At 41.8% G+C, this 12307-nt stretch overlaps 1 protein-coding gene across 4 annotated transcripts in view; it reads right to left on the reverse strand.

Moving 5' to 3' along the window:
• Positions 1 to 3839: 3839 nt before the first annotated feature.
• The window catches only part of TBC1D32 (TBC1 domain family member 32), a 95111-nt gene continuing 86643 nt past the window's right edge, over positions 3840 to 12307 (reverse strand). For 2 of the 4 annotated variants that reach the window (XM_084827416.1, XM_084827413.1), the window contains 2 exons: positions 11946 to 12134; positions 3840 to 6072 (listed from right to left, as the gene is read on the reverse strand). In XM_084827416.1, the coding sequence (XP_084683542.1) occupies positions 5953 to 6072; positions 11946 to 12134 (309 nt within the window). In that variant the 3' untranslated portion in view covers positions 3840 to 5952. Of the gene's footprint in view, positions 6073 to 6260; positions 6296 to 11945; positions 12135 to 12307 lie in introns of all 4 variants that reach the window. The other 2 variants (XM_084827414.1, XM_084827415.1) reach the window with 2 other exon arrangements.

The following is a 12307-nucleotide window of genomic DNA, read 5'->3' on the forward strand; positions in this document are numbered from 1 at the left end:
TGCAGATGGATCATGACCCAAAACATACAGCAAAAGCTACCCAAGAGTTTCTCCATGGAAAGAAGTGGGATGTTCTTCAATGGCCAAGTCAGTCACCTGATCTCAACCCAATAGAGCATGCTTCTCACTTACTGAAGACAAGACTGAAGGCAGAAAGACCCACAAACAAAAGGCAGCTGAAGGCAGCTGCAGTAAAGGCCTGGCAAAGCATCTTGAGGGAGGAAACTCAGCATTTGGTCATGTCCATGGGTTCCAGACTTCGGGCAGTCATTGACTGCAAAGGATTTTCATCCAGGTACTAAAGGCAATCCTTAAGTTTGAAATTATGTTGGTTTGTTCCATTACTTATGAGCCACCAACATCAGGTGTGCGTGTATGCCACTGGCTGTCCTTCCTGAATGGTTAGTGCCCCACTTTTGTCAAACCCCTTGAATTACTGCTGAAAGTCCTGACTTCACTCCCATCGGGTGTGTTTCCTTTCAACTTCAATGTGGTGGTGTACAGAGGCCAACTGCCAAAACAGTTATCCTTGTTCCAATATTTCTGGCCCTGACTGTATATACCTGCCCGGACCCTAAGATCGTCAGCAGTCCTTCTTTGGAATCCCCTGCCAAAGGAAGTGAGGTGGGTGGCTACCAAGAAGAGGGCCTTTTCTGCTGTGGCACCCTGGTTGTGGAATGACGTTCCCAGACAGGCTCACCTGGCACCTACGTTGTGCTCTTTCTGGCGCCAGGTGAAACCCTTTTTATTTTCTCAGGCATTTTAGTATTTTAGCTCTGTTGTTTTAAATATGTTGTTATATTTTAAATCTGCATTGGTGCTAAGTTTTACTTTGGTTTGTACTTTTATACTGTAGTTTTAATCTTTTACATTTTATATTGTATTTTATTCTGTATTTTGTAATTTTAATTGTTGTGGACTGCTCAGAGAGCTTCAGCTATTGGGTGGCATAGAAATGTAATAAATAAATAAATAATAAAGGCTTTGCATGCAAAAGGGCCCAGGTTCAATTCCCATCATCTCCTACCAGAGAGCACTGGGAAAGACTCTTGTCTGAAATCCTGGAGAGATGCTGCCAGTCGGTATAGCATAGACAATACTGAACTAAGTGGCACTATGGTCCGACTTGGTACAAGACAGCTTATGTTCCTATGAAACAGGAATGGGCTTTGCAGGCCTATCCAACGTCTTGGACACTCCTGATCTTTTAGGGTGATCTTTTAAGATACATAATGGAAAATCCAGGTTGCCAACTTCCTTAGAGGAAGTTAGCCTGCACTGCTTGCTTCTGTATTTTGTTTAAATAAATGGATCCTCTAAAATAAATGAGGATCCCTTTTTATCCCTTCTCTAAGGGTAATGCAACCAACCACGTGCCCTCTCGATCCCTGCCCCTCTTTGCTAATTAAAGCTAGCAAAGAGGGTATGACTGGGTGGGTCCAGGGAATGATAAAAGCTTCCCTGCAGGAAGGGGTGGTCCCTGCTGTCCTTAAAGAGGCAGCAGTGTCGCCCCGCCTGAAGAAGCCCACTCTGGACCCAATGGTATTAGACATCTACCACCTGGTCGCAAAAATACCCCTTTCTTAGGGAAGTTACTTGAGAGGGTCGTGGTGGAGCAACTGCAGGCACTCTTGGAGGACACTGATTACCTAAACCCATTTCAGTCTGGGTTTCAATCTGGTTATGGGACTGAATCAGCCTTGGTTGCCCTGATGGATGACCTTTATCGAGAGAGGAACAGGGGGAGTGCAACTCTGTTAATTCTGCTCGATCTCTCATTGGCTTTTGATACCATCAACCATGGTATCCTCCTGGATCGACTCTGTGGGATAGGAATCGGAGGCACTGTGTTACAGTGGTTCTGGTCCTAGCTATGGGGCCAATTTCAGAAGGTAACATTGGGTGACTATTCCTTGGCTCCTTGGCAATTGAGCTATGGGGTGCCACAGGGTACCATCTTGTCCCTAATGTTGTTTAACATCTGTATGAAGCCACTGGGAGCAGTCATTAGGGGATTTGGAGCCAAGTGCCATCAGTATGCTGATGACACGCAGTTCTATCTCCCTGTGACATCTGAATCAGGAGAGCTGTGCAAGTCCTGGATCAGTGCCTAAACTCAGTAATGGGCTGGATGAGGGCCAAGAAACTGAAGCTGAATCCTGGCAAGATGGAAGCTCTGTGGGTGAGTGGTTCCTGCGTATGGGAGATAGGCTCATTGCCTGTTCTGGATGGGGTTGCACTCCCTCTGAAAGATCGGGTCTGTAGTCTGGGGTAGTCCTAGATCCATGATTGTCACTGGAAGCCCAAGTGGTTGCGGCAGCTCGGAGTGCCTTTTACCAGCTTTGGCTGGTTCGCCAGTTATGGCCTCTCCTGGACAGGAATAGCTTGGCCACAGTGGTACAGGCGCTAGTAACCTCAAGACTGAATTACTGCAATGCACTCTATGTGGGGCTGCCCTTCAGGCTGGTCCAGAAGCTGGAGCTAGTGCAGAACGCAGCAGCTTGGTTGTTGTCAGGAGCTGCCCCTTTTCAGCATGTAACTCCTTTGCTGAGGGAACTGCACTGGCTGCCTATTCGCTACTGGGCCAGGTTTAAGGTATTAGTACTAGTGTACAAAGCCCTAAACAACTTGGGACCAGGAAGAGAGTGCCTTTTTTTACCAACCTGCCTTGTCATTGAGGTCATCAGAGGGTTTGCTCCTGGTGATTCCACATGGACCTATAGCCTAGTTGGAGTCCACCAGGAAAAGAGCCTTCACCGTGGTGGCCCCCTCCCTGTGGAATTCCCTACCGTTGGAGGTCAGGCAAGTGCCAGCATTGTGTTGCTTTCGGTGCCTCCTGAAGACACTGTTATTTCAAGAGGACTTCCCAGCTGCGGTTTATTACATTCAGAATTTGTTTCTTTTAAAATGTTTAAAATGTTTTAATTATGGGGTTTTATTCTTTTTATCTTGTTGTACACTGCTCCGAAATCTTTGATGTGAAACAGTATATACGTATTGTAAATAAATAAATAATAAGAGTTGCTAACATTGTTCACTTGTTTCACCTTGCATGGATGTTTCCAGGGAGTTATCAACAATAGCAGAAGGTGGGTGAATGGGCACAAATATCACATGCAGGCAGAACTTTCAGCTTGTCACTTCATCTGTTTTAGCTGTTGTTCAGCCAAGATGGCTTCTTTAGGGTGCAGCCAGTGATTTCAGCAGAATATATTGCTGAGATCAGAGAATTTGCTTAACTTTGTGAATTTTCCAACCAGTTGGTCATCAGATAGTGTTCTAGGACACTGCAGTGCTGTCTGTCTGCACTCGCTAGTAGGGAGTAGGGATGGGGGAGAATTTCTCCCCGAAACTTCGGGGGGCCGAGTGCCAATGTGTTCGGCCCCCCGAAGTAGTTTCGGGGAGAAATTCTCCCCCCCGCCCCCCCCCCAGGACGGGACTTACCTTTCCTGAATGCCCGTCCCAGCGGCAGTTCATCAGGTCTTCGACAGGGGCAGAGGCGGCAGCCAGTCTTTTGACCGGCTGCCGCTGCCGCCATTCCAATAAAAGTAAAAAAAAAACGCCCCCGTGATAGGCTACGTGATGATTAACGTAGCCTATCATGGCTGACTTTGCAGATCTAGCCGTGATAGGCTACGTTAATCGTCACGTAGCCTATCACGGGGGCGTGGGTTTTTTTTTACTTTTTATTTCGCGGCCGGGCGAGGCGAGGCGCCTCCTCCTCGGCCTGAATTTCGGCCGGGCGAGGCGGGAAGCCTCCCCCCCGGCCTGAATTTCGGCTGGTCGAGGCGGGAAGCCTCCCCTCCCGGCCTGAACTTCGAGGGGAGCAGTGAAGCGCCTCCCCCCCACCGCGAAGCAAGCTGCGAGACCAGGTAAGTGGCTTTCGTGCACCCCTAGTAGGGAGGCATTTTCATAGAAGACCTGGCAAAGGTTGGATTCAAGGCACTTCCCACTTCATTCATTTATCTAGTCTTTCTTCTGCCTCCTCAATGAATGGACACAGGTCTCTATGCCTGCCCTGACTACCAGAGCAGAGTATCAACATTTTAAAAAAGAAATCTCAACAAAGTGTACAGCTATTAGAACTCAGCATTAATGTTACTTGATAACAGACAATTTAATAGTCCAGTTCCTACTGTTTTTCCAATTATGGTGCCTGCAACTTCTTTAAAAAAAAAAATAGAAAAAGAAACAAAGAACAGCATTATTCTCTGCACTAAATAAAGCATCAGGAATTAATGGGGCAAAAATGAATCATAGCTTTATATTATACACTTTGAAATGTGTGGCTTTCTGATAATGCACCTTGGGATATCTGTGGACATATTGTTAAGTTTCCATTAGTTGTTGCAAAAATCATGAAAAGCAAACTTTGCAAGCTCCCTCTTTACCCTTTTAATGTTATGGCCCCAGAGTATGTGTTGCCTTGAGAGTTATAAGATACAAGATTTTAGAAATAAACTAACAAGATTTTAGAAATAAACATATATAACATATGCCAAGCTTTATACCCAACTTATATTTCAATAACTCAACTAACAAGATTTTAGAAATAAACATATATAACATATGCCAAGCTTTATACCCAACTTATATTTCAATAACTGGAATGAGTTAAGAGTGAGAAAAAATATTTGCCAAAAACTACCAAGTTGGTTACCCCCCTTTTTTTTTGCCTGTACAATAGAAATACTCAGATCTTAATCATATTACTTAAGGTACCCCAAAACATGTTTGAAGGGTGGGGTATACATTTTAATAATAAATGAATAAAATTACTTGAAAAGAAGTCACTCTAAATTCAAATTCAGGATACCAGACAAGAACATTCACCATTATACATGTGAACATTTCACGCTTTTGTTAATTACCTTGGGTCACAATCCAGCCAAATTTAAGCACTTTTACATCCTAGTGATTTCAGTTCAGTGGGATTTAAGACATGCTTAACTTCAGTTTGCCCTTTGTTTTGAAACATTCTACTAGTATTTGTCAAGTTAACAAAATCTTTCTGTAGGGTATTTTCATGAGGTATTTCATTTTGTGCATATGCATGTACACAGATGTGCAGACACATACATGCCTTCCATGCAATAAAGTTCACAATATGCCACAATCAAGTACACCTTGAGAAATACAGTAAAGATAATCTGCAGTAAAGATACACAGGAGGGGTTCAGAGTTAGCTTGGCTCCAATTCAAATGAAAATATTAACAATATTCATATATGTACTTCCGGACTCACTGAATTTGGGCATAAAAGAATTTTGGCATAAAATCACAAACCCACACCGAATACCACATATTATATATAACGTATTGCAGTTTTAGTTTATTCACTTCAACAATATACAGAACTTCAAGTAAAGGTTTTAGTATACCTTGTTTAAAAATGACTACAGCAGGAAGCAATTCTAGATCTTTCATTCTATTTCAAACTGAGATACTCAGGAAGTAAGTATCTACAACATTCCATTTCCTGACCTCCCAAGGTCATTTTTGCTGCATACATGACAGCAGCTCTCACTTTACTTACCACTCTTAACAAAGGCTGGGTTTTCAAAGAGGGTATTCAAATTACTGTTCCTTATTGCCAAACCTGTATGCAATTTAGAAATTTTAGGTAGGGAGTTGAAGGGAAGCAACATTTAATAGTATGGAAATTACTCCTAGAAAATATAAGCAGGTCATTTAAAGTAATTCAGGGACAGGTTCTGAAGCCAAGTGTAAACAAGGCTATGGCGCATGGCTAGAAAAACACATTATTTTTCAGATGATCCAATTTAGAGGATGTCGTCTTATGAAAGCAGTATGCTGAAAAGGCTTATTATTGATTTGGCAGTATGTACATTCAGAACAAATGCATTTTTATGGAGAAGGATATGAAACAAACAATCAGCGTCCCCTTAAGAACATAACTAAAATTTGAAATGAGATGCTCATTTGCTTGATCTATGCGTTCTGCACTCTAATGTTCCTCATGTCTCTTAGAAGCACTGGTCTATAGGTTAGAGCCAAGTTTTCCATGTATTTGAAATAATCACTCACTTGAAATCCATGAAGTGCTTCTTCCTGAACATTGCACAAAAGAAAGGTATTATTAGTTAGGAAAAAATGATGCCTACTATCAAGCTAATGCATTCTATCTAGTTTTTACCAAAAGTAGCTAATTTTATTTTTTCCCACTGGCAATTACTTTGTTCTGTTTCCACTGTAATATGCCAATATACATTGTGACATAATGGGGAAAATAATCTTACCTGTTTCTGGACAACTCTTTCTGATTACATATTTGCTACAGGAATTAATAAAATAAGCACAGAACATAGAATGAGTATTTCAAAATGAACATATTTGTTAGCTTTAAGAGTATACATCACTGGAAGTCTTCCAAGGAGTATAAAATAAGCTACTATTTGTCAATGATGGGTTGAAAATTGTCCTTTCACACAACTGGAGATAGACTGGGGCCATTTTAATGATGCATTACTTTGTTTCCATGTATTTAGCACTGGGTACCCTTCATACAACGTATTATATTCTTAGAGTGCAATCTACAACCAATTAAGTCCAGAGTATTCTAGTTTAATTCAACTGGAATCAGTATGTTGTGGATTATTTCATTTCTAACCTCTGCCAAGTCAAGTATAATTATTAGACCAGGATGCTTTGACAGATATAATTAAAAACCTTATCCTTTCCTCAAATATTTCTCTTTTATGAAATATATAGTTAGCCCTACTATTCCTTCTAAATGTGTCCAGTACAGTTTTAATGAGAATTTTATAATTTTTGACCTATCATTTGGCCTCTCTGTCTTAGGAACTACTTCATCTTGATGGCCAGTCATCAGATGTTAACATTAATTTTATTAGTCCGAAGAATAGCTCTGGTGTGTTGTCACCTACAATATAATGAGGACTAGAGTTCTGCCATGCTATTTTAAAATTAATGTCAAAGATTTTAAAATTAATGGTTTACTTGGACACTTACATTATGCAAGATGGCTATTATGAACAGGCAGTACCTAATGGCATGTTTAAGCAATTAATTTGGTATTTTTTGGTTTAAAAGTATTATCCAGCTTTGAATGTTATATTAGTAACAATTCAGTTTCTATTCTAAAGCTATGGTTGTCAAATAGGGCTTCTCAAGTTTAACAGGCAGAATGCATAAAGCCATTTCTCCTTTGTAACTTGTACTTTCCTCTAAAAGGTAAAGGGTGGATATGAAACTTACGATACAAAAGCAGTTTTCAGAAAACAGTAGCAATAAGGATTAGGAAAAACATTCTAACCAGCTAAATTAGTGACCAGAATACGGTTACCAGTGACATATCCACCTTCTGATTTACCAAAAGTTCAGTTTTGAATTAGAAGTTTTCAAAAGCTTCTTGGTAAAACAACAGTCCTAGAAACAAATTCTTCCTTGATCTTCCCTTTTTTGAGCTGGTGTAGCCATTAAGAGAAGACTTGGCTATGGATCAGGAAGACTCCAGTTCAAACCTTGCCTATGCCATGAGCTAGTAGGTGGGCTTAGGCACAACACTCTCTCAGCCTTAGTTCCCCATTTGAAATATGGAGAGAATACTACTGACCCTACCTCACAGGACCATTGTAAGGTATACATGAAGTACTCTGAACAGTCTAAGGCAACAAAGAAATGCTAATTATCTTGATGATCAGATACAAAAATTCCCATCACATCAACAGCCTTTTCCGGTTTTGAACATCTTCTCTTATATTAAAGGTATCTAAGAGTCACTGCCTGCCAAAGTACATTTCTGCTTCACCAGTGCAGGCAGGGAAGGTGTTGTCGCAAAGCTGAGAACCAGTGAGCTTTCTGTGGGGAGTACAGCCCCACAGTGCAACATCCCCATAGGAAGAGCAATAACAAAAGGTTCTCTGGATGCAGATTGATGAGCCATTGTGACAGAAGCAGCCAATAGCCCAGTTCTTGCCTTCTAACATCTCAACTACTTGCATGTTTAAACATTCCAAGCTTCAACTGAATAAATGAAACATGATAAAGATTACAAACATGGCCACCATTTGATGGGCATCTAACCCTGGAGTCGTATGAATAAAGTTCAGTGGCTGGCCTTCCCAGGAGAAGGGAGATTTAGGCCTGCTTCATTCTGAAATCCACCATGGCTGCAGATGTGTGAAGAAAAGAATGGCTGGGCCAGCATGACCACAATGAAAGGTTTTGCTTTCTGGCAGGGATTCCCCTAAGCAGGGTGGTTTAGAAAATGTGATGCTATGTTCATGTGAATCACTGTCATGAAGCGGCGTCTGTCAAGGTGGTTGCAATGAGGCTGCTCAAAGTGGAGGATCTTAAAGTGCATGAACTAGAACAACATCCAGAAAGAGTGGTAGATTTATCACAATTCTCTGCAAACAAACTGTGACACACCTACTGCTCTTCTCTTGCACATCCTTTGCTTTTTGGCCTCATGGAGTGTCAATGTAGCTTCTTTCTGTCTGTATCCAAGTATATGGGTAACTTACAACCTCATCTGAAAAATGGGCTCTAGCCCATGAATGCTTATACCGGAAAGGCAGTATACAAATACATTACATTTTTAAAATAAAAGTGTCATACAGCTCTTTCTTACTTTTACTACAATAGCCTAATACAACCACTCTTCTGCAATGAAAGGCAACATATACCACTGAGTTAAAGCTATTCAGTCATTATCCTAAGTATCCTTTATCTATGCACTCATTTAGCTCCTAAACAAGGGTGCTAGACTTAGCCAACACCTCCAAGTGAGAGATGAAGGGTGCACTACTCGACACTTGACCAGAATAGTCAAGCAGATACATTGGGGTTGCTGTATCTTCCCCACCAGCTTCCCTAGCTCATTTAAAATTACAGACCTCACACACAGGACTTGCATGCCAACAGGTAGAACAGCCTTGCCCAACCCGAGGCCCTCCAGATGTGTTGGGACTATAGCTCTCTTCAGCCCCAGCCAGCATGGCTTGTCTGTGGGTGAAGGGATTTGTAGTCCAACGCACCTGGAGGGGACCAGGTTGGGGAAGGCTGTGGTAGAGCCTCAAATTCTATTTGCTCTAAACAAGGAAGCAAATAAAGAAGGGGGACAATCGCTTAGGACTCACCTAGGAAAGAGACATTTGCAACCCATTTGAAAAAGATGGGAGAAGTCTGTTTAAAGCACTGCTCCTCTGCTACAAATTAACCCCCACCTCCTGATGCGGCATTGCAGCGAAGAAGTGAGTTTTCTTGCTTGTAACTTGTAGCTGAGCCCTTACTTAAAAGCTTGTAGCCAATGAATACTGGAATGGCTCCTGTTTGGGATCATTTCCTCCATTTTTAATTGACTCCAATTGAGGAATAGATTTCAGGGATTAGACCTGATAGACAGAGTGCCTGAGGAACTATGGACGGAGGTCCGTAACATTGCTCAGGAGGCAGCAACGAAATCCATCCCGAAGAAAAAGAAATGCAAGAAAGCCAAGTGGCTGTCTGATGAGGCTTTACAAGTAGCTGAGGAAAGAAGGGAAGTGAAAAGCAAGGGAGAAAGGGGAAGATATAACCAATTGAATGCAGAGTTCCAGAGAATAGCAAGGAGAGACAAGAAGGCCTTCTTAAATGAACAATGCAAAGAAATCGAGGAAAACAACAGAATGGGAAAGAAGAGAGATCTCTTCAAGAAAATCGGAGATGTCAAGGGAACGTTTTGTGCAAAGACGGGCATGATAAAGGACAAAGAAGGCAGGGACCTAACAGAAGCAGATGAGATTAAGAACAGGTGGCAAGAATACACAGAAGAACTATACAGGAAAGATCTGAATGTCCCTGATAGCCATGATAGTGCGGTCACTGAACTTGAGCCGGACATCGTCGAGAGTGAAGTCAAGTGGGCCTTAGGAAGCATTACTAACAACAAAGCTAGCGGAGATGACAGTATTCCAGCCGAGCTATTTAAAATCCTAAAAGATGATGCTGTTAAAGTGCTGCATTCAATATGCCAACAAATTTGGAACACTCAACAATGGCCGCAAGACTGGAAAAGGTCAGTTTACATTCCAATTCCAAAGAAGGGCAATGCCAAAGAGTGTTCAAACTACCGCACAATTGCGCTCATTTCACATGCCAGCAAGGTGACGCTCAAAATCTTACAAGCTAGGCTTCAGCAGTATGCGAACCGAGAACTACCGGAAGTACAAGCTGGGTTTCAAAGACGCAGAGGAACTAGAGATCAAATCGCCAACATTCGCTGCATCATGGAGAAAGCAAGAGAATTCCAGAAAAACGTCTATTTCTGCTTCACTGACTACGCTAAAGCCTTTGATTGTGTGGATCACAACAAACTGTGGCAAATTCTGAAAGTGATGGGAGTACCAGACCACCTTACCTGTCTCCTGAGAAACCTGTACGACGGTCAAGAAGCAACAGTAAGAACCAGACATGGAACAACCGAGTGGTTCAAAATTGGGAAAGGAGTACGACAAGGCTGCATATTGTCACCCTGCTTATTTAACTTATATGCAGAGTACATCATGAGAAATGCCGGGTTGGATGAATCAGAGCTTGGAATTAAGATTGCTGGGAGAACTATCAACAACCTCCGATATGCAGACGACACCACCCTAATGGCAGAAAGCGAAGAGGATCTCAAGAGCCTCTTGTTGAGGGTGAAAGAGGAGAGTGCAAAAGCTGGTTTGAAACTCAACATTAAAACAACTAAGATCATGGCATCTGGCCCTATCACTTCCTGGCATATAGAAGGGGAAGAAATGGAAGCAGTGACAGATTTTACTTTCTTGGGCTCCAAGATCACCGCAGACGGTGACTGTAGCCATGAAATTAAAAGACACTTGCTCCTTGGGAGGAAAGCTATGGCCAACCTAGACAGCATAGTAAGAAGCAGAGACATCACCTTGCTGACAAAGGTCCGTCTAATCAAAGCTATGGTTTTCCCAGTAGTAATGTATGGCTGTGACAGCTGGACTATAAGGAAGGCTGAGCGCCGAAGAATTGATGCTTTTGAACTGTGGTGCTGGAGAAGACTCATACGAGTCCCCTGGACTGCAAGGAGGTCAAATCAGTCCATCCTAAAGGAAATCAACCCTGAGTGCTCATTGGAAGGACAGATACTGAAGCTGAAGCTCAAATATTTTGGCCACCTAATGCGAAGAGAAAACTCTCTGGAAAAGACCCTGATGCTGGGAAAGACTGAAGGCAAAAGGAGAAGGGAACGGCAGAGGATGAGATGGCTAGATTGCATCACCGATGCAATGAATATGAACTTGAGCACGCTCCGGGAGAGAGCGCAGGACAGGAAGGCCTGGCGTGCTATGGTCCATGGGGTCACGAAGAGTCGGACACGACTGAACGACTGAACAACAACAATTACTAATGTCATGTGAAGTGAAGATAAGTTCAACACATCTGACATATAATTTCTTTAGTGCAAACCACAGTAGCCCTACTTCTTTATATGCCTTGTAACCTATATTCATACCAGCCATAATATCTGTGTTAGTATGAATAAATTTATCAGTGATAATAAAAAGCAAGTTATCACTTTATTAGAGTGACATAACTCTAAAATAACAGATTTATAGTTAAAGAATGTTAAGAACAGTCCTGCTGGATCAGATTTTCAAAGGTCCATCTAGTCTAGCATTCTATTTCCAATAGTGATCAGCCCAGATGTCTCTGGAAATTCCATAATATCATTGTGTTCAATGGGCATCAATAGCCACGACTAACCTAGGTTCTATTAATTTCAATGGGTCTACTTGGAGTACGACTAAGTCTGGATCCAACCCTAAATGCATAAAAATCAAAAGGCTGAAAATGAACATTATCAATTTTGAAGGTTATTTGTGATTGGTGGGTCCAAAAGGTTGACCTCAAAATATTTAGCTTCATTCTATTATTGTAAATCATAAAGATAAAAAAGAAATTACTTTAAGGAAAACTTGGAGGTCCTGAGTCTGTGTATGCTGAAGAATTTCTTGCTGTAGATGTTTGAACACGGATATACACATATATACTTGATAATCTGGGCCCAGGAAAATACAAATAGCAATGTAGTGGCAAATCTCACTCCAATCCATGTAATTCCAGAAACACTGAGTTAGCCACTGCTGACAGATCTAGGAGAAAAAATAATCCAGAATTTAACTCGGGACTTAGAACCTCAACACTTCTATATAAATCAGTCAACATTCAAGGCTCTCTTCTGAGATCCCTTTTATTGTTACTCATCACCTTTGCAGATCAGGCTGAATCAACCCCTCACCCATTTAGCCAAAACATGAAGACGTAG

The sequence above is a fragment of the Heloderma suspectum genome, chromosome 1 (genome assembly GCF_057233095.1).
Source record: "Heloderma suspectum isolate Gila_16-S chromosome 1, 16-S_ref, whole genome shotgun sequence".
Taxonomy (NCBI): Eukaryota; Metazoa; Chordata; class Lepidosauria; order Squamata; family Helodermatidae; genus Heloderma; species Heloderma suspectum.